This window comes from Pseudozyma flocculosa, assembly GCF_000417875.1.
Source record: "Pseudozyma flocculosa PF-1 unplaced genomic scaffold scaffold00009, whole genome shotgun sequence".
Taxonomy (NCBI): Eukaryota; Fungi; Basidiomycota; class Ustilaginomycetes; order Ustilaginales; family Ustilaginaceae; genus Pseudozyma; species Pseudozyma flocculosa.
Window position 1 is genome coordinate 492,167 of NW_006920877.1, and position 11,908 is coordinate 504,074.

Below are 11,908 nucleotides of genomic sequence, written 5' to 3' on the forward strand. Positions count from 1 at the left end.
ATTCGAGCTGCAGATTGGCAATGGCTGGCCAGATGCTGATGGAGGTTTGGCGTGGTATTCGTAGCAAGCATGTCTCTTCAAGCACTCACCGAGTCTGGAATCGGCCGGTCGCAACACAGATCGGAGTGGTCCAGCGTGGTCTGCGGGAAGGGATGCTATGTCAAGGAGGTCCGAGGCCCGCTGCTGACCATGTGATGGCCGTGTGAGGCGAGGATGCGGACTCAGATGCGGATGCGGCCCCCTTGGCGGCGTGTTGATCTGCCGGCGGCGCTCTGTCTGGCTGGCCTTGGACGTTCGGAAGTAGGGTGGCGAGGCGGCAGGCGAGGTGCCGGGCTGCTTCGGAGGACGGCAAGAGACACAGGCCTGCAGCTTCGACCCGCGGCGAGCAGCGGAGTACAGGCAGGATGCGGCCTCAGAGGAAGGGTATCTTTGGGTTCCGGAGGGTCTCGAGCGTGGTCAGGCCAAAGGGTGGGAGAAAGGATGTGTGCAGAGCGATGGATCGCTGGCCTGCCGACGGGCTGGCTGGCTGGCTGGCTGGCTGTGGCTACCGGCGGCGTGCGGCGGCAGAGATCCTCGAGAACAAGAAACGAGGGTTGCCGAGAGCGACGGCGGTTGGTGGATGCGGCGGCGGGCAGAGGGACAGAATGGGGTGGTAGGATGGCCAGGGAAGGATGTGAAGGAGCGAGTCACGGCTGAGCCCGAGGCCAGGCGGAGGTCGGTTGAAACCAGAGCCAGGCCAGGCCCTGGCCTGGCACACAAACGGGGCGCGCCCGACCACGCAGCGGGAGGCCTGGCGGTCGGCTCGGGCGCAGCACAGATCGCCAACCCGAAAAAAAGAAGCAGGCAAGCAAGCGGCCGCCGCATCATCGTCGTCGAAGGCGTGCGTTCGCATGCAACCAGGTGGTGGTGGCAGCTGCACACCGCCGCTTGGGGATCTGCGATGGTATCTAGCTGTCATGGGTTCGGCACGAGCGCGAAACAAAGGCTCAGCCAGCAATCCGGGTCACTCCACGCCAGCAGCAGACCGACAGAGATCAAGAACCAGATGGTCGCCCGTCTCCCTTGCGCACCCCTCCATCTGTCGCACATACGCCTTCGTCTCTTTGGAAAGCCAACGTCCTCAGAAGGGACCGAGCCGGTCAAGCCGCAGGCGAGCTCGGACAGATGGCCAGCCCTCTTCAGAACCCTTGATCCCTGCGCCTTCGCGCGATTCGGACCGTCGGGCAAAAGGCGCAGACTCTTGCTCTGGGCCTCGCGACTTCTTGTCACTACGTTGATGGTCTGCTACGCCCTCCCTCGCCTCCGGCAGCTCTTGGTCGGGCGGAGACAGATTGGGGCCGATTCCACGGCCCGACTCAGCGCCGGATCATCGCGAGGATGCTGCCCATGTTTACCCGTTGTTCGAGAGGGCTGCACGACCCATGTGGGCCACCGTTGTCGCGTCCACGGCAGCAGGGGCTCCTACGGGATCTTCCGTACGAGGCACCGCCGGATGGACTGTTGCGACCGCAATCCTAGCCTGACTACTGCCTGTTCGGCGGGGTTATCTGATATCGGAGTCCACGCTTCATGGTCGTACGGCGTGGGCGTCGACGTCGTCGTCGGAGATCCACGTCCTCATCTTCGTGCCCGAAGACAGCACAGCCTTGGGCCGAGGCGGTGCTGTACCGCGTTTTGGGGTGCGACCCCCGCGGCTGCCACGAGATCGAAGGGAGGGACAGCGGGGCGAGGAGCCGTTTACGTCGCCAGGATGAGCAGGGAGCGTCCTGCCAGCTGCCGTAGAAGAGGTGGCTGGCACGAGCCCCTCTGACGATGCTCTCACGGCAACAGCAGGGAAGGCCCGGTATGGCTTGCCAAGGAGGGTGCAAGCCAGAGTGAGTGTTCGCCGACCGACGACGAGTCGACATCAATCCGTAATGGCAGCGAGATGGAACAAACCGTGTGCGAGGCTCGTCGAGGCTGCGGTCGCGGAGTCGACTCTGGAGCTCAGCCTGCCTACGCGCTCGGGATGGCAGGCGAACCCTAGATTGTGGTACGGTGAGGGGAGGGCCGCTACATCGCCTTCGATCGCTCCCGGTCTCCTCGCAGCTCCCCACGAAGCCTCCAGGGCTCGTGTTGATGGCGGCGGCAGATAGAATATGCGGCTTGATCCGCGCTACTTTGGCTCGAGCACCTACCGACTGCGAGAGTAGTGCCTCCTGGACCACCTCTGCGCTGTCGGTCGCCCGCAAAAGAGGCGGGCGAGCAAGCGACGCGGCCCAATTCGACATCCGAGAGCCCCAGCATCAGAGCAAGGGAGCCAGCCGGGGGAGCCGTGAGAGCACGCCGTCATCCTGGACGGCTCGAGTGGGGAAGGAGGAAGCAAGCAAGCAAGCAAGCAAGCAAGCAAGCAAGCAAGCAAGCAAGCAAGCCCGATGGCGGCAGAGCCGATATGTTTGCCAGTCGGGCCAATCGACCTCGCACGGATGCCTACAACGTTGCCCGCCCTGCCCCTGTGCCGGGCGAGGGATTTTGGGGGCGCAGCGCCGGGAGCGGGGGGACGGACCTCGCAGGCCCATCTCCCAACTTTTGAGCGCGATGCAAGCAAGCAAGCAAGCAAGCAAGCAAGCAAGGCCGAAGGCTGGCACGGCCGCCGCCTCTCCGCCACCACCTGCCCATCCGATGACCTCTCTGCCTTTCTTGACATGAAAGGGAGGGCAGCGATGCTCGGCGGCTTAGGAGGTTCCCTCGCCTGCTTCGTGGAATGCCATCATGCCATCGTCAGAGCGCCCGCTGGGCCGTTGCTGGAACGGTATTCGGTGGAGGGGCCCATCACATGATGCTTGGGAAGCAGGCGGACGGGCCCGATGCAACAGGCCAGGCCAGGCCAGGCCAGGCTTGGGCCGGTTTGTATTCGGCCGTCTTTTTGAAATGGACTTCAAGCTTGAAATCGATCGCCCCGCCTCGACCTCACCTGTTGGGCCAGGCAGGCCTGCCCGTGGCTGGCTCAGCTCGCCAGCCCAGCAGGCCCCGGCTAGGAAAAAAATCAAACACTCAGCGCCGGAGAGAAAGGGCCTGGCCCTGGCCCTAGCCCTGGGCCTGCTGGCTCGCCAGGAGGCGGCCCCCCGCCCGTCCGCGCCGTTTTGGCCGCCACGCTACCCTGGCGCCTGGGCTCTCTGTAGGCCGGCCGGCGTGGCTGGCTGGCTGGCTCGCCCGTTCAGCCGCCGCCGACGCCTGGCTGCTGCTGGGTTGGGATGCTCGCGCGGGAGGCGGTTTTTTGGGTTGGCTGGCGGTCGACACATCCCCCCCCCTCTACCTTCCGCACCCACGTCCATCGTCCCGACCCTTCCCTTTCCCCGTTCTCTGCGTCTCATCCACCTTCAGCTCTTCGTGCACTACCAGCAGAGGCCGCTCGCATCAGACCTCTGACCTCTGATCCTCGGTTCAACGGGAATCCACACCGCCGACTCGCCGTCCCAGCCAACCCCCCCCCCGCCTTGCAATCACAGACCACCATGTCCGGCGCTCAGGAGATCGGCAGGTCCAAGGGAGGCGACGCCATCGCCCCGACCCCGCAGAACACCCCTCTCAGCAACGCCCCGCTGACCCGAGAGGCCCTCTCGCGGCCCACTGTCGGAACCATTGGCGAGGAGGATGAGAGCGCCCAGGGTGAGTCGGTGCGGCGAGCGACGGTCTGGACGTGTGTGGCGGAGGGGCCGATCCGGCCCAGGAGAGGGCTTTGGCTTTCTGTGGGATTTCCTCGCGAGGCATTGGTCCAGGGAGCGTGCTGCAAGGGCGCTCTATCTCGCTCTCGCAGCGCCACTCCTTGTCTGGCCGCCGTCCATTTCAGTGCATGGACCACATGCCGGGAGCCCCGCTCTTGACCCCTCGTTTCGCAAACCGGAGCGGCTCACTGACTTCATCTTCCACCGCTATTCTTTGGTGTTGACCTCCCGCAGACGTCGCCGCCGCTCTGCAGAGCAACCCTGCCCTCGCCGGCATGATCCAGGACAAGCTGACCAGCCTGGTCGGAAGGTCGTCGGGCTACATCGAGTCGCTCCCTTCGCACATCAGGCGCCGCGTCGAGGGCCTCAAGGGTGTCCAGGTCGAGCACACCAAGATCGAGGCCGAGTTCCAGAAGGAGATCCTCGAGCTCGAGAAGAAGTACGCCGAGAAGTACCGCCCGCTCTACGAGCGCCGCGCCGCCATCATCCAGGGCAAGAACGAGCCCAGCGAGGACGAGGTCAAGGCCGGCGAGGCCGTCGACCAGGACGACGAGGACGAGGACGAAGAGGAGAAGAAGGAGTCGCTGGCCGCCGCCACCGCCCCCGCCGACGCCGCCAAGGGCATCCCCGAGTTCTGGCTGACGGCGCTCAAGAACCACATTGCGCTCTCGGAGCTCATCACTGAGCGGGACGAGGAGGCGCTGCGCCACCTCGTCGATGTCCGCATGAGCTACCTGACCGAGCAGGCCGGCTTCAAGCTCGAGTTCGAGTTTGACTCGGCCAAGAACGAGTTCTTCTCCAACCAGCTCCTCACCAAGGCCTACTACTACCAGGACGAGGTCGGATTCTCGGGAGACCTGGTCTACGACCACGCCGAGGGATGCCAGATTGACTGGAAGGAGGACAAGGACCTCACCCACAAGATCGAGACCAAGAAGCAGCGCAACAAGAACACCAACCAGACGAGGACAGTGAAGCGCTCGGTTCCCGTCGAGTCGTTCTTCAACTTCTTCTCGCCGCCCAAGCCCCCCAAGGACGGCGAGATCGAGGACGACGACGCTGACCTCGACGAGTGAGTTCCATCCGACGGATATTGGCCGCGCCCCGCCCTCGCCCTCGCGACACCCCGCATGTGCAGAGACGGGCGGATCGGGAACGACGCTGACCCCCTGTCTCCTTTCATGGCTTCTTTCGTGTCTTTACCGAACGTGCCTCCACCCCTGCAGGCTCGACGAGCGCCTGGAGCTCGACTACCAGATCGGCGAGGACCTCAAGGACCGCATCATCCCGCACGCCGTCGACTTCTTCACCGGCAAGGCGCTGCAGTACGAGGACATGGACGACCTCGACGACGGCGACTTCGAGGACGACGACGACGACGAGGATGAGGACGACTACGACGAGGACCAGCCCGCCCGCCGCTCGCAGCTCGGCGCGAGCGCCGGATCCCAGCTGGGCGCCAGCGCCGGCTCCCAGCAGCAGGAGTGCAAGCAGCAGTAGGGCGAGAGGGCCCTTTCAGGGGGGCGAACGACCGCCGTAACGATTCAGCCGGCTACTCATCCATAATCTCGCACGCCATGATGTGCTCGCTTTCTCCGCCACCGTCCTCTCCTCTCCCATCCTCTCCCGTTGCCGTTCCCGTCCTCGCTAGAGATGCTTTTGTCGCCCTCGTCTCCCCTTTGCCCGGCCCTCTCGGGCTGGGGAAAATGCCTCGTCAGCTTCGGCCCCACTGGCTGCTCGTCGATCAAATGTTTCATTTCCTCGTTTCTGAAAGCCACTCGGGGTGAGACCAGAGCAGGTGGTGATCACTGGTGAGCAAGCGTCAAGGTGCTCCAGCTGACTGGCTTTGCTGCGGCCTGCAACGTGTAGGGGAAGGGCAGACGCATCCGGCAGGCCAGCCTTCTGCTCATAGGAGGGAGGGCTGGATCGAGTGCTCGACTGATCCGGGCCGAACAAAGAGGCGTGGGGAAACTCTGTTCCCTGCTGCTCGTCCATGTGCACAGAAGCGAGCAGGAGCGCCAGCACAATCTTGAATATGCTGTTATGCCACGCCTCCACCGTGGAGACACCGATCAGGGCTGAAGTCGGAAAAGGTGAGAAGGTCCATGGCTATCCATTCACTCGTGACGCGGAAGGAAGCGGAAAAAACAAGCAGAGCGAGGCGGGCAACGAGTACAGAAGACGGACAAAGAGGCTGGAGATGGAGGCTGGGGCTGGGGCAGCGGCAGGGGCAAGAGTGAGAGGCGACGGCAATCTAGACGAGGTAGAGGGTATCAATGAACCGGCTCGCCAGCTCGCCAATGACCATGCCGGCACTGACGCCCGTTCCAAGACCGTAGAGGGCCTTCATGCTGCCCTCCTTTCCTCCCTCCTTTTTGCCGGCCTTCTTGCGGGCCTCGGCCGTCACTTGCTTGAGGTCGCTGATGAACTCGTCAACGACGGGGACAGTCAGTCGGGTGACGGCGATGTGGATGGCGGAAATGTCGCCGCTGAGGCCGTTCATGTGCCAGCCGCGCGCCGACATGCCGTCGCCGACGTCGTAGATCGACACCGTGGTGCCGGGCCGCGATGCAAACGCGACGACGCTGACGAGCGGCTTGCCGAGGACGTAGAGGTCCGGCACCTCTGTCTCGATGCGCGAGGCGATCGTCTTGGCGGCGCCGACAATGTCGCGGCAGCTCTGGGTGTAGCCCGATTCGCCCAGCTTCATCATGGCCGTCCAGGTGCCCGCGATGATGCTGCCCGGCCGCGAGCCCGAGAGCGTCGGGGTGGCGTAGACGCCGCCCGGCCAGTCGGTCTTGACGTAGTACTGGAAGCGACGCAGCTCGCTGGTGCGGTAGAGGATCGTCGAGAGGCCCTTTGGCCCGAAGCCGTACTTGTGCGTGTCGCACGAGATCGACGTGACGCCCTCGACGCGGAAGTCGAACGGCTCCGAGGGGAAGCCGGCCTTTTCGAGGAAGGGGACGAGGAAGGAGCCGAGGCAGCAGTCGACGTGGAGGAGGATGTTGTGCTTCTTGGCGAGCACGCCGAGCGAAGGGATGTCGTCGATGACGCCGTCGGGGAAGTTGGGCGCGGAGCCGACGAGGCCAATCGTGTTGCGGTTGATGGCGCGCGCGACGCGGCCCAGCTTGACCTTTCGCGTGACGGGGTCGACGGGGATGTGGTGGATCTTGATGCCAAAGTAGGTCGACGCCTTGTCAAAGGCGGCGTGGACGCTGACGGGCACGACGAGCTCGGGCTCGGTGATGCCCTTGGTGCGGCGGCCCCACTCGCGCATGGCGAGGCAGGCGAGGAGGATCGACTCGGTACCGCCGGACGACGTCGCACCCGCCCCGGTCTCGGGGGCGTTGTACATGCGCAGCGCCATCTGGACCACCTCGGCTTCCATCTTGCGCACGCCGGGGAAGACGTCGGGGTGGAGCGGGTTGGTGAGCAGAAAGGCCTTGATCGTCTCGCTGACGAGGTCGCTGAGGTCGTCGCCGCCATGGTACACGGCGCCGGACACTTTTCCGTCCTTCCACACCGACTGCCCGTCCCGCATCTGCCACAAGGTGGCGACGGTGTTGGCATCGACGCCGCCGGCCTCCATCTTCTGCAGCTTTGCGAGCTCGGAGCGGAGCCACTCGGTCTCCTTGCCGAGCACGGGCAGGCGGTGTTGCGATTCGATGTGCTTGGGACGCGGCACGATCTTTGCCTCCACGTCCTTCATGGCATCGCGGAGTTCCCTATTGACCTTGCGCTTGGCAGCAGGCGTCTTGAGGAGGAGGGCGAACGCACGAGCCGAGATGGCGCGGTAGACCTGGTGGAGGCTGGCGGTGAGGCCGTAGACCTTGAGGTGCCGGAGGAGGCGGTCCAGGTAGCGCACGACGACGACGAGGAACACGGCGGTCCTGGCGTTGTCGTAGGTGAGGGCCAGCTGCAGCCAAGCGAGGGCGAGGCTGGCGACGCCACCCTTGTTGGAGTTGCGCCCGGAGCGCGAAGCCTGTATGGCCCGCGCTGGGGCCGGAGCCTTTGCAGCCGCAGCCATGGCGAAGAAGCGGCGATAGTTTGAAGCGAAGCGGGAGAGTGTCTCTCGGAGACGGAGGATACGTCTAGGCCCGGTCAATGGGAGGGATGCGATGAGTTCGAGAGGAAGCTCGGACGGAGGGGGAGGTGGCGTCATGAACCGAGGGCTCCCGCCAACCCCCCGGCAACGTGTGCCAGCCAAACTGCCGAAGCCGAATAGACTTTCCGGGGGGCCGTCCTCGCTGCCCGGACCCCTGAATCTCCGGTTCCCGACTGCCGAGTTAGGCAATCCAGCCCGCCCCCTACGGCTGAGCGGGTGATCGCCTGGAGACAGAGAATCTGCGCTCGACGGCCTGGCTTCGGTGCCGCGCTCTCAGCCACACAGCCCACAGGCAGGCGGCGACCCTCGAATCCCTCAACCCCCTTGCGCAAGGCTACAGGCCAGGCTGCTGGCCCAACCGACCCTGACCAGGCTGACCGACCGCCAACACCTTGCTTCACCTCTCCGTACCATCACCAATCACCACCACTCATTCCAACGCCTCGGCATCGCCAATCCCGTGCCCTTTTCACGTCCTCCTACCTCGAACCAGAGACAGGACCAAGCAACACCTCGCCCTTCGGAATCCACTTGCCGAAACACCTCCCCCTTTCCCCCTCTCTGTTGAAGACTCCTCGTCTCGACCCTGCACCCGTTCATGTCCTCTACGCCCACAGGCACCGCGCCGACAGGTAACACCAAGCCCGCGCTAACGGGCGCAAAGATCAAGCAGCGCAAGGGCGTCGTCAAGTCCCAGGCCAAGTTCGAACCCGAAGTTTTCCGCGACGCCCTCTACAAGCACCTCGAAGGCATCAGCCCCGAGGACTGGGACGCCTTTGCCACCGCGCTCGACAAGGCGGGCAACACGCTCGAGTACCGCAAGTATGCCGACCCGCTGTTTGAGATCCTCATTGTAGGCGGCATCCTCGCCCCCGGCGGCGCCTTTGTCGATGACGGCGCGCCGCCCAGCCCCTTCTCCATCGCTGGCGCAAAGAGCGACAAGCTCGAGGATGTCAAGCCCTTTGTCGACGTCCTCGAGAAGCTCATCCGACGCTACAAGTTCCTCCAGCGACCCCTCGAGGAGTCGACCCTCAACGGCATCCTCCAGTACGTCAACCGCTACGAGGTCGAGCAGAGGAACAAGCTCGCCGTCGCCACCGCCCTCATGATTCAGCAGGGGCTCGCCTCGGCCAGCGTCCTCTCGACGCTGCAAAAGGACCACCTGGCCAAGGACGACCTCGCCATCAGCTTCATCGACCTCGTCTTCCGCACCTACCTCGTCGACCAGACCATGGACCACCTTGCCAGCTCCCTCCGCAAGGGCGGCGTCCGCAACTGGCTCCTCTTCTTCCCCCAGACCAAGCGCGACCAGCCCAACATTGTCGCGTCGCACTTCAGGAGCGCCGAGGTCGGCCTGCCCCAGGTCGCCGAGTACTGGCAGAAGCGCCAGCAGAAGGACATCCGCGACCAGACCGTCGCCCGCCTCGGCGAGATGGTGTCGTCGGACGAGGACGCCGCCTCGATCCCCGAGGTCGTCGAGTTCCTCCAGGCGCAGATGAAGTCGGCCGGTGTCGGCCCCGAGGACTTTGTGCCGTTCATCTGGGAGGGCCTGATGAAGGCCGTCGACTGGAGCGTCCGCCAGGACCAGCTCGAGGGCGCGGTGCTCAAGGAGCTGAAGAAGGACTGCCCCATCCTCGAGCCGTTCTGCAGCAGCGCACGCGCCCAGATCTCGCTCATCAACAGCATCCAGCTCTTTTGCTATGCCGACACGCGCGTCATCAAGAGCTTCCCCAAGATTCTCCAGACGCTCTACAACGGCGACGTCATCTCGGACGACGCCATCCTCTACTGGGCCCAGAAGGGCGCCAAGGCGCAGGGCAAGGCCCACTTCCTCAAGGCGTGCGAGCCCCTCATTCGCTTCCTGCAGGAGGACGACGATGACGAGGACGAGGAGTAGGAAGGCGCTGGGCGCGAAAGGGGGGCGGAGAAATAAAGATCTCACGAGAGGCGGATGAGAAGAGACAAGTTGACAGGTGCGACGATGTCGTCGGCGAGGCGGAGCGGGGCGCGGCGGTTCCCACGCGATCGTCTGGCTTTCCCTTCCCGAGGATGGGCGGCGCACACACGGCGGGCGGCCTCATCTGTACCTCGCCGCGATCCGATCATCGAGCCGGCCAGCTGCAGTCGCACGGATACCTCGCCGGGGTGTTGGCGGCTTGCACAAATGTACATAGGAAGACTGGCGGTCAGCACGTCGAGCTTCCCAAAATGCGATTCATTGACCCAGGCTGCCGTTGTCGAGGCGTTGCGATCGAGTATTAACTGAAGCGATAGGTAGACCAGGCCTGGCTGAGAGGCCAAGGCCCTGTAGCAGGCAGGCCAGCAAGCAGGTGCACGAGCCAACGTGGAGCGCCAGCGAGAGGGTGCAGCTGGAAGGTGGAATTTCTGCGCTGGCAACTCAAGGCGCGCTCTAGGCCGGATCCCCACCTCCGCTCGCCAGGCTTGCCTTCCTTGCAAGACCCTTGACGCTTCCCCCTCCCGCTCCCCCTCACCCTCCTTTATCTCCTCTTCATCACTCGGCCCATCCTAAATCCTCTCATCGACGAGGGACAAGCACTGCAAAGATGCACAGGTACGCAATCGACTCGCCTCGCTACGCCATGCTCCTTTGAGGTTCCGTCGGACGGGGACTGACCAGCTTGATGCTGCTGCACCTCGGTCCCGGCCTGATGCTCGCAGCTCACTACAACGGCTCAACTCGGTCTTTGCACTGGCCACATCCGTGCTCCTCTGCCTGCTGGCCATCATCGACACCATGTCCACGCCCCGCCGCAACCCGACGGGATCAGTGGCCATCAAGAGTCTCGAGACGTGAGTGGCCGGCGCCTGGCCGAGTTTGCGCGAGACGGTAACCTGGCCGCCGCCACCGCCGCTACTGCTGACCCTGGCACTGCACATACGTCCCTCTTCCTTGACTTTTGCCCCCACAGCGTATCGGGACGGGCCATCTGGCACATGGACCGACGCACGCAGGACTACATTGTCACCTCGTTCGACATCCAGGCCAACTTTACCGACCTGTTCAGGTGGAACACCAAGCAGGTCTTTGTCTCGCTCGTCGCAGAGTACCAGGATGCCAAAAACGTACGTGGACCCGGCCTCACCCTGTCCCCTCTGTTGCCCTGGCCCTCGGATGTCGGGAAACTGACGTTGCGTTTCATGGGGGCGTCCTGAGCAGCAAAGCAACTCGGTCGTCATCTGGGATCGGATCCTGCGCACGCCCTCGAGCGCCTACGTCGACCTGCAGGACGAGCAGAACAAGTACGGATTCAGAGAAGTGTCAAAGTCGTTTGGGTACGTTCTGTCCTTGTCTCCCGTCCTCCCCTCCGCCTTCCATCCGCAGCTCATCCTCTGGGAACCTACGAACACTCACTCACCGCTCTCTCCCTTGCTTCCTTCCTGCCGCCGTGACGGAACAGGGGCATCGACACGACTCGGTTCACGTTAAAGTGGAACGTGATGCCCAAAGTGGGCCAGCTGCACTACGGCAACGAGTTCGCCTCGTCGGCCCTCAAGATCCCCAGCAAGGTCGTAGAGGTGCCCGCCTCGTCGGCCGAAGGCGGCGCCGCATCCTCGCCAAAGAAGGTCAAGCAAAAGGTCAGACAGATGTACTACTGAGCCGCCGCCGTCGCCCGGCGAGCGCCAAGGGAGCCTCCTTCCTGCCTGGCTGCTCCCGCGCGCAGTCGCTGCTTTGTCACCGCGCACGCGCGACAGGAGCGATAGTGATCCTCGCGGACCCAACTACATTGCCCAGATAGACACGACACGACGCGACACAGACGCGATGGACGACGACGGAGCATCGAGCTGGGTTATCGTCGTGCAGGGAGCGGCGCCTTTATCGTCTTAGCTGCCGAGGTTTCGAGAGAGTTACAGGTAGGTCGAGTCGGAGCAGAGGCAAGGCCACGATCGCAGGTCGGCGACAACGACGTGGCCGCCGTCGAGGATGCGACGAGCGGCGGGGCAAGAGCAGGCAGGCAGGAGGGCGACGAAGAGCGGGAGAGGTCCCCTGCGCGGTCAGAACGGCGCTGCGATCCCTCCTCGACCTCGCCTCGATCAAGACCAACGACCAAGCAAACGGGGGAGAGAGAGGCAGCGC

General features: G+C 64.1%; 4 protein-coding genes across 4 annotated transcripts; 3 read left to right on the forward strand and 1 right to left on the reverse strand.

Moving 5' to 3' along the window:
• Positions 1 to 3,494: 3,494 nt before the first annotated feature.
• On the forward strand, positions 3,495 to 5,204 carry PFL1_03118 (uncharacterized protein; the record flags this gene model as incomplete). The annotated part of the gene is made up of 3 exons (XM_007880634.1): positions 3,495 to 3,648; positions 3,939 to 4,776; positions 4,931 to 5,204. 3 exons carry the CDS (start codon positions 3,495 to 3,497, stop codon positions 5,202 to 5,204), a joined length of 1,266 nt encoding a protein of 421 aa, XP_007878825.1.
• Positions 5,205 to 5,958: 754 nt separating this feature from the next.
• On the reverse strand, positions 5,959 to 7,731 carry PFL1_03119 (uncharacterized protein; the record flags this gene model as incomplete). Its single annotated transcript, XM_007880635.1, has 1 exon — positions 5,959 to 7,731. One exon carries the CDS (start codon positions 7,729 to 7,731, stop codon positions 5,959 to 5,961), a length of 1,773 nt encoding a protein of 590 aa, XP_007878826.1.
• A 676-nt stretch (positions 7,732 to 8,407) lies between these two features.
• Positions 8,408 to 9,706, forward strand: PFL1_03120 (uncharacterized protein; the record flags this gene model as incomplete). Its single annotated transcript, XM_007880636.1, has 1 exon — positions 8,408 to 9,706. One exon carries the CDS (start codon positions 8,408 to 8,410, stop codon positions 9,704 to 9,706), a length of 1,299 nt encoding a protein of 432 aa, XP_007878827.1.
• A 667-nt stretch (positions 9,707 to 10,373) lies between these two features.
• On the forward strand, positions 10,374 to 11,427 carry PFL1_03121 (uncharacterized protein; the record flags this gene model as incomplete). Its single annotated transcript, XM_007880637.1, has 5 exons — positions 10,374 to 10,381; positions 10,489 to 10,620; positions 10,740 to 10,893; positions 10,988 to 11,103; positions 11,229 to 11,427. 5 exons carry the CDS (start codon positions 10,374 to 10,376, stop codon positions 11,425 to 11,427), a joined length of 609 nt encoding a protein of 202 aa, XP_007878828.1.
• Between the last annotated feature and the right edge of the window lie 481 nt (positions 11,428 to 11,908).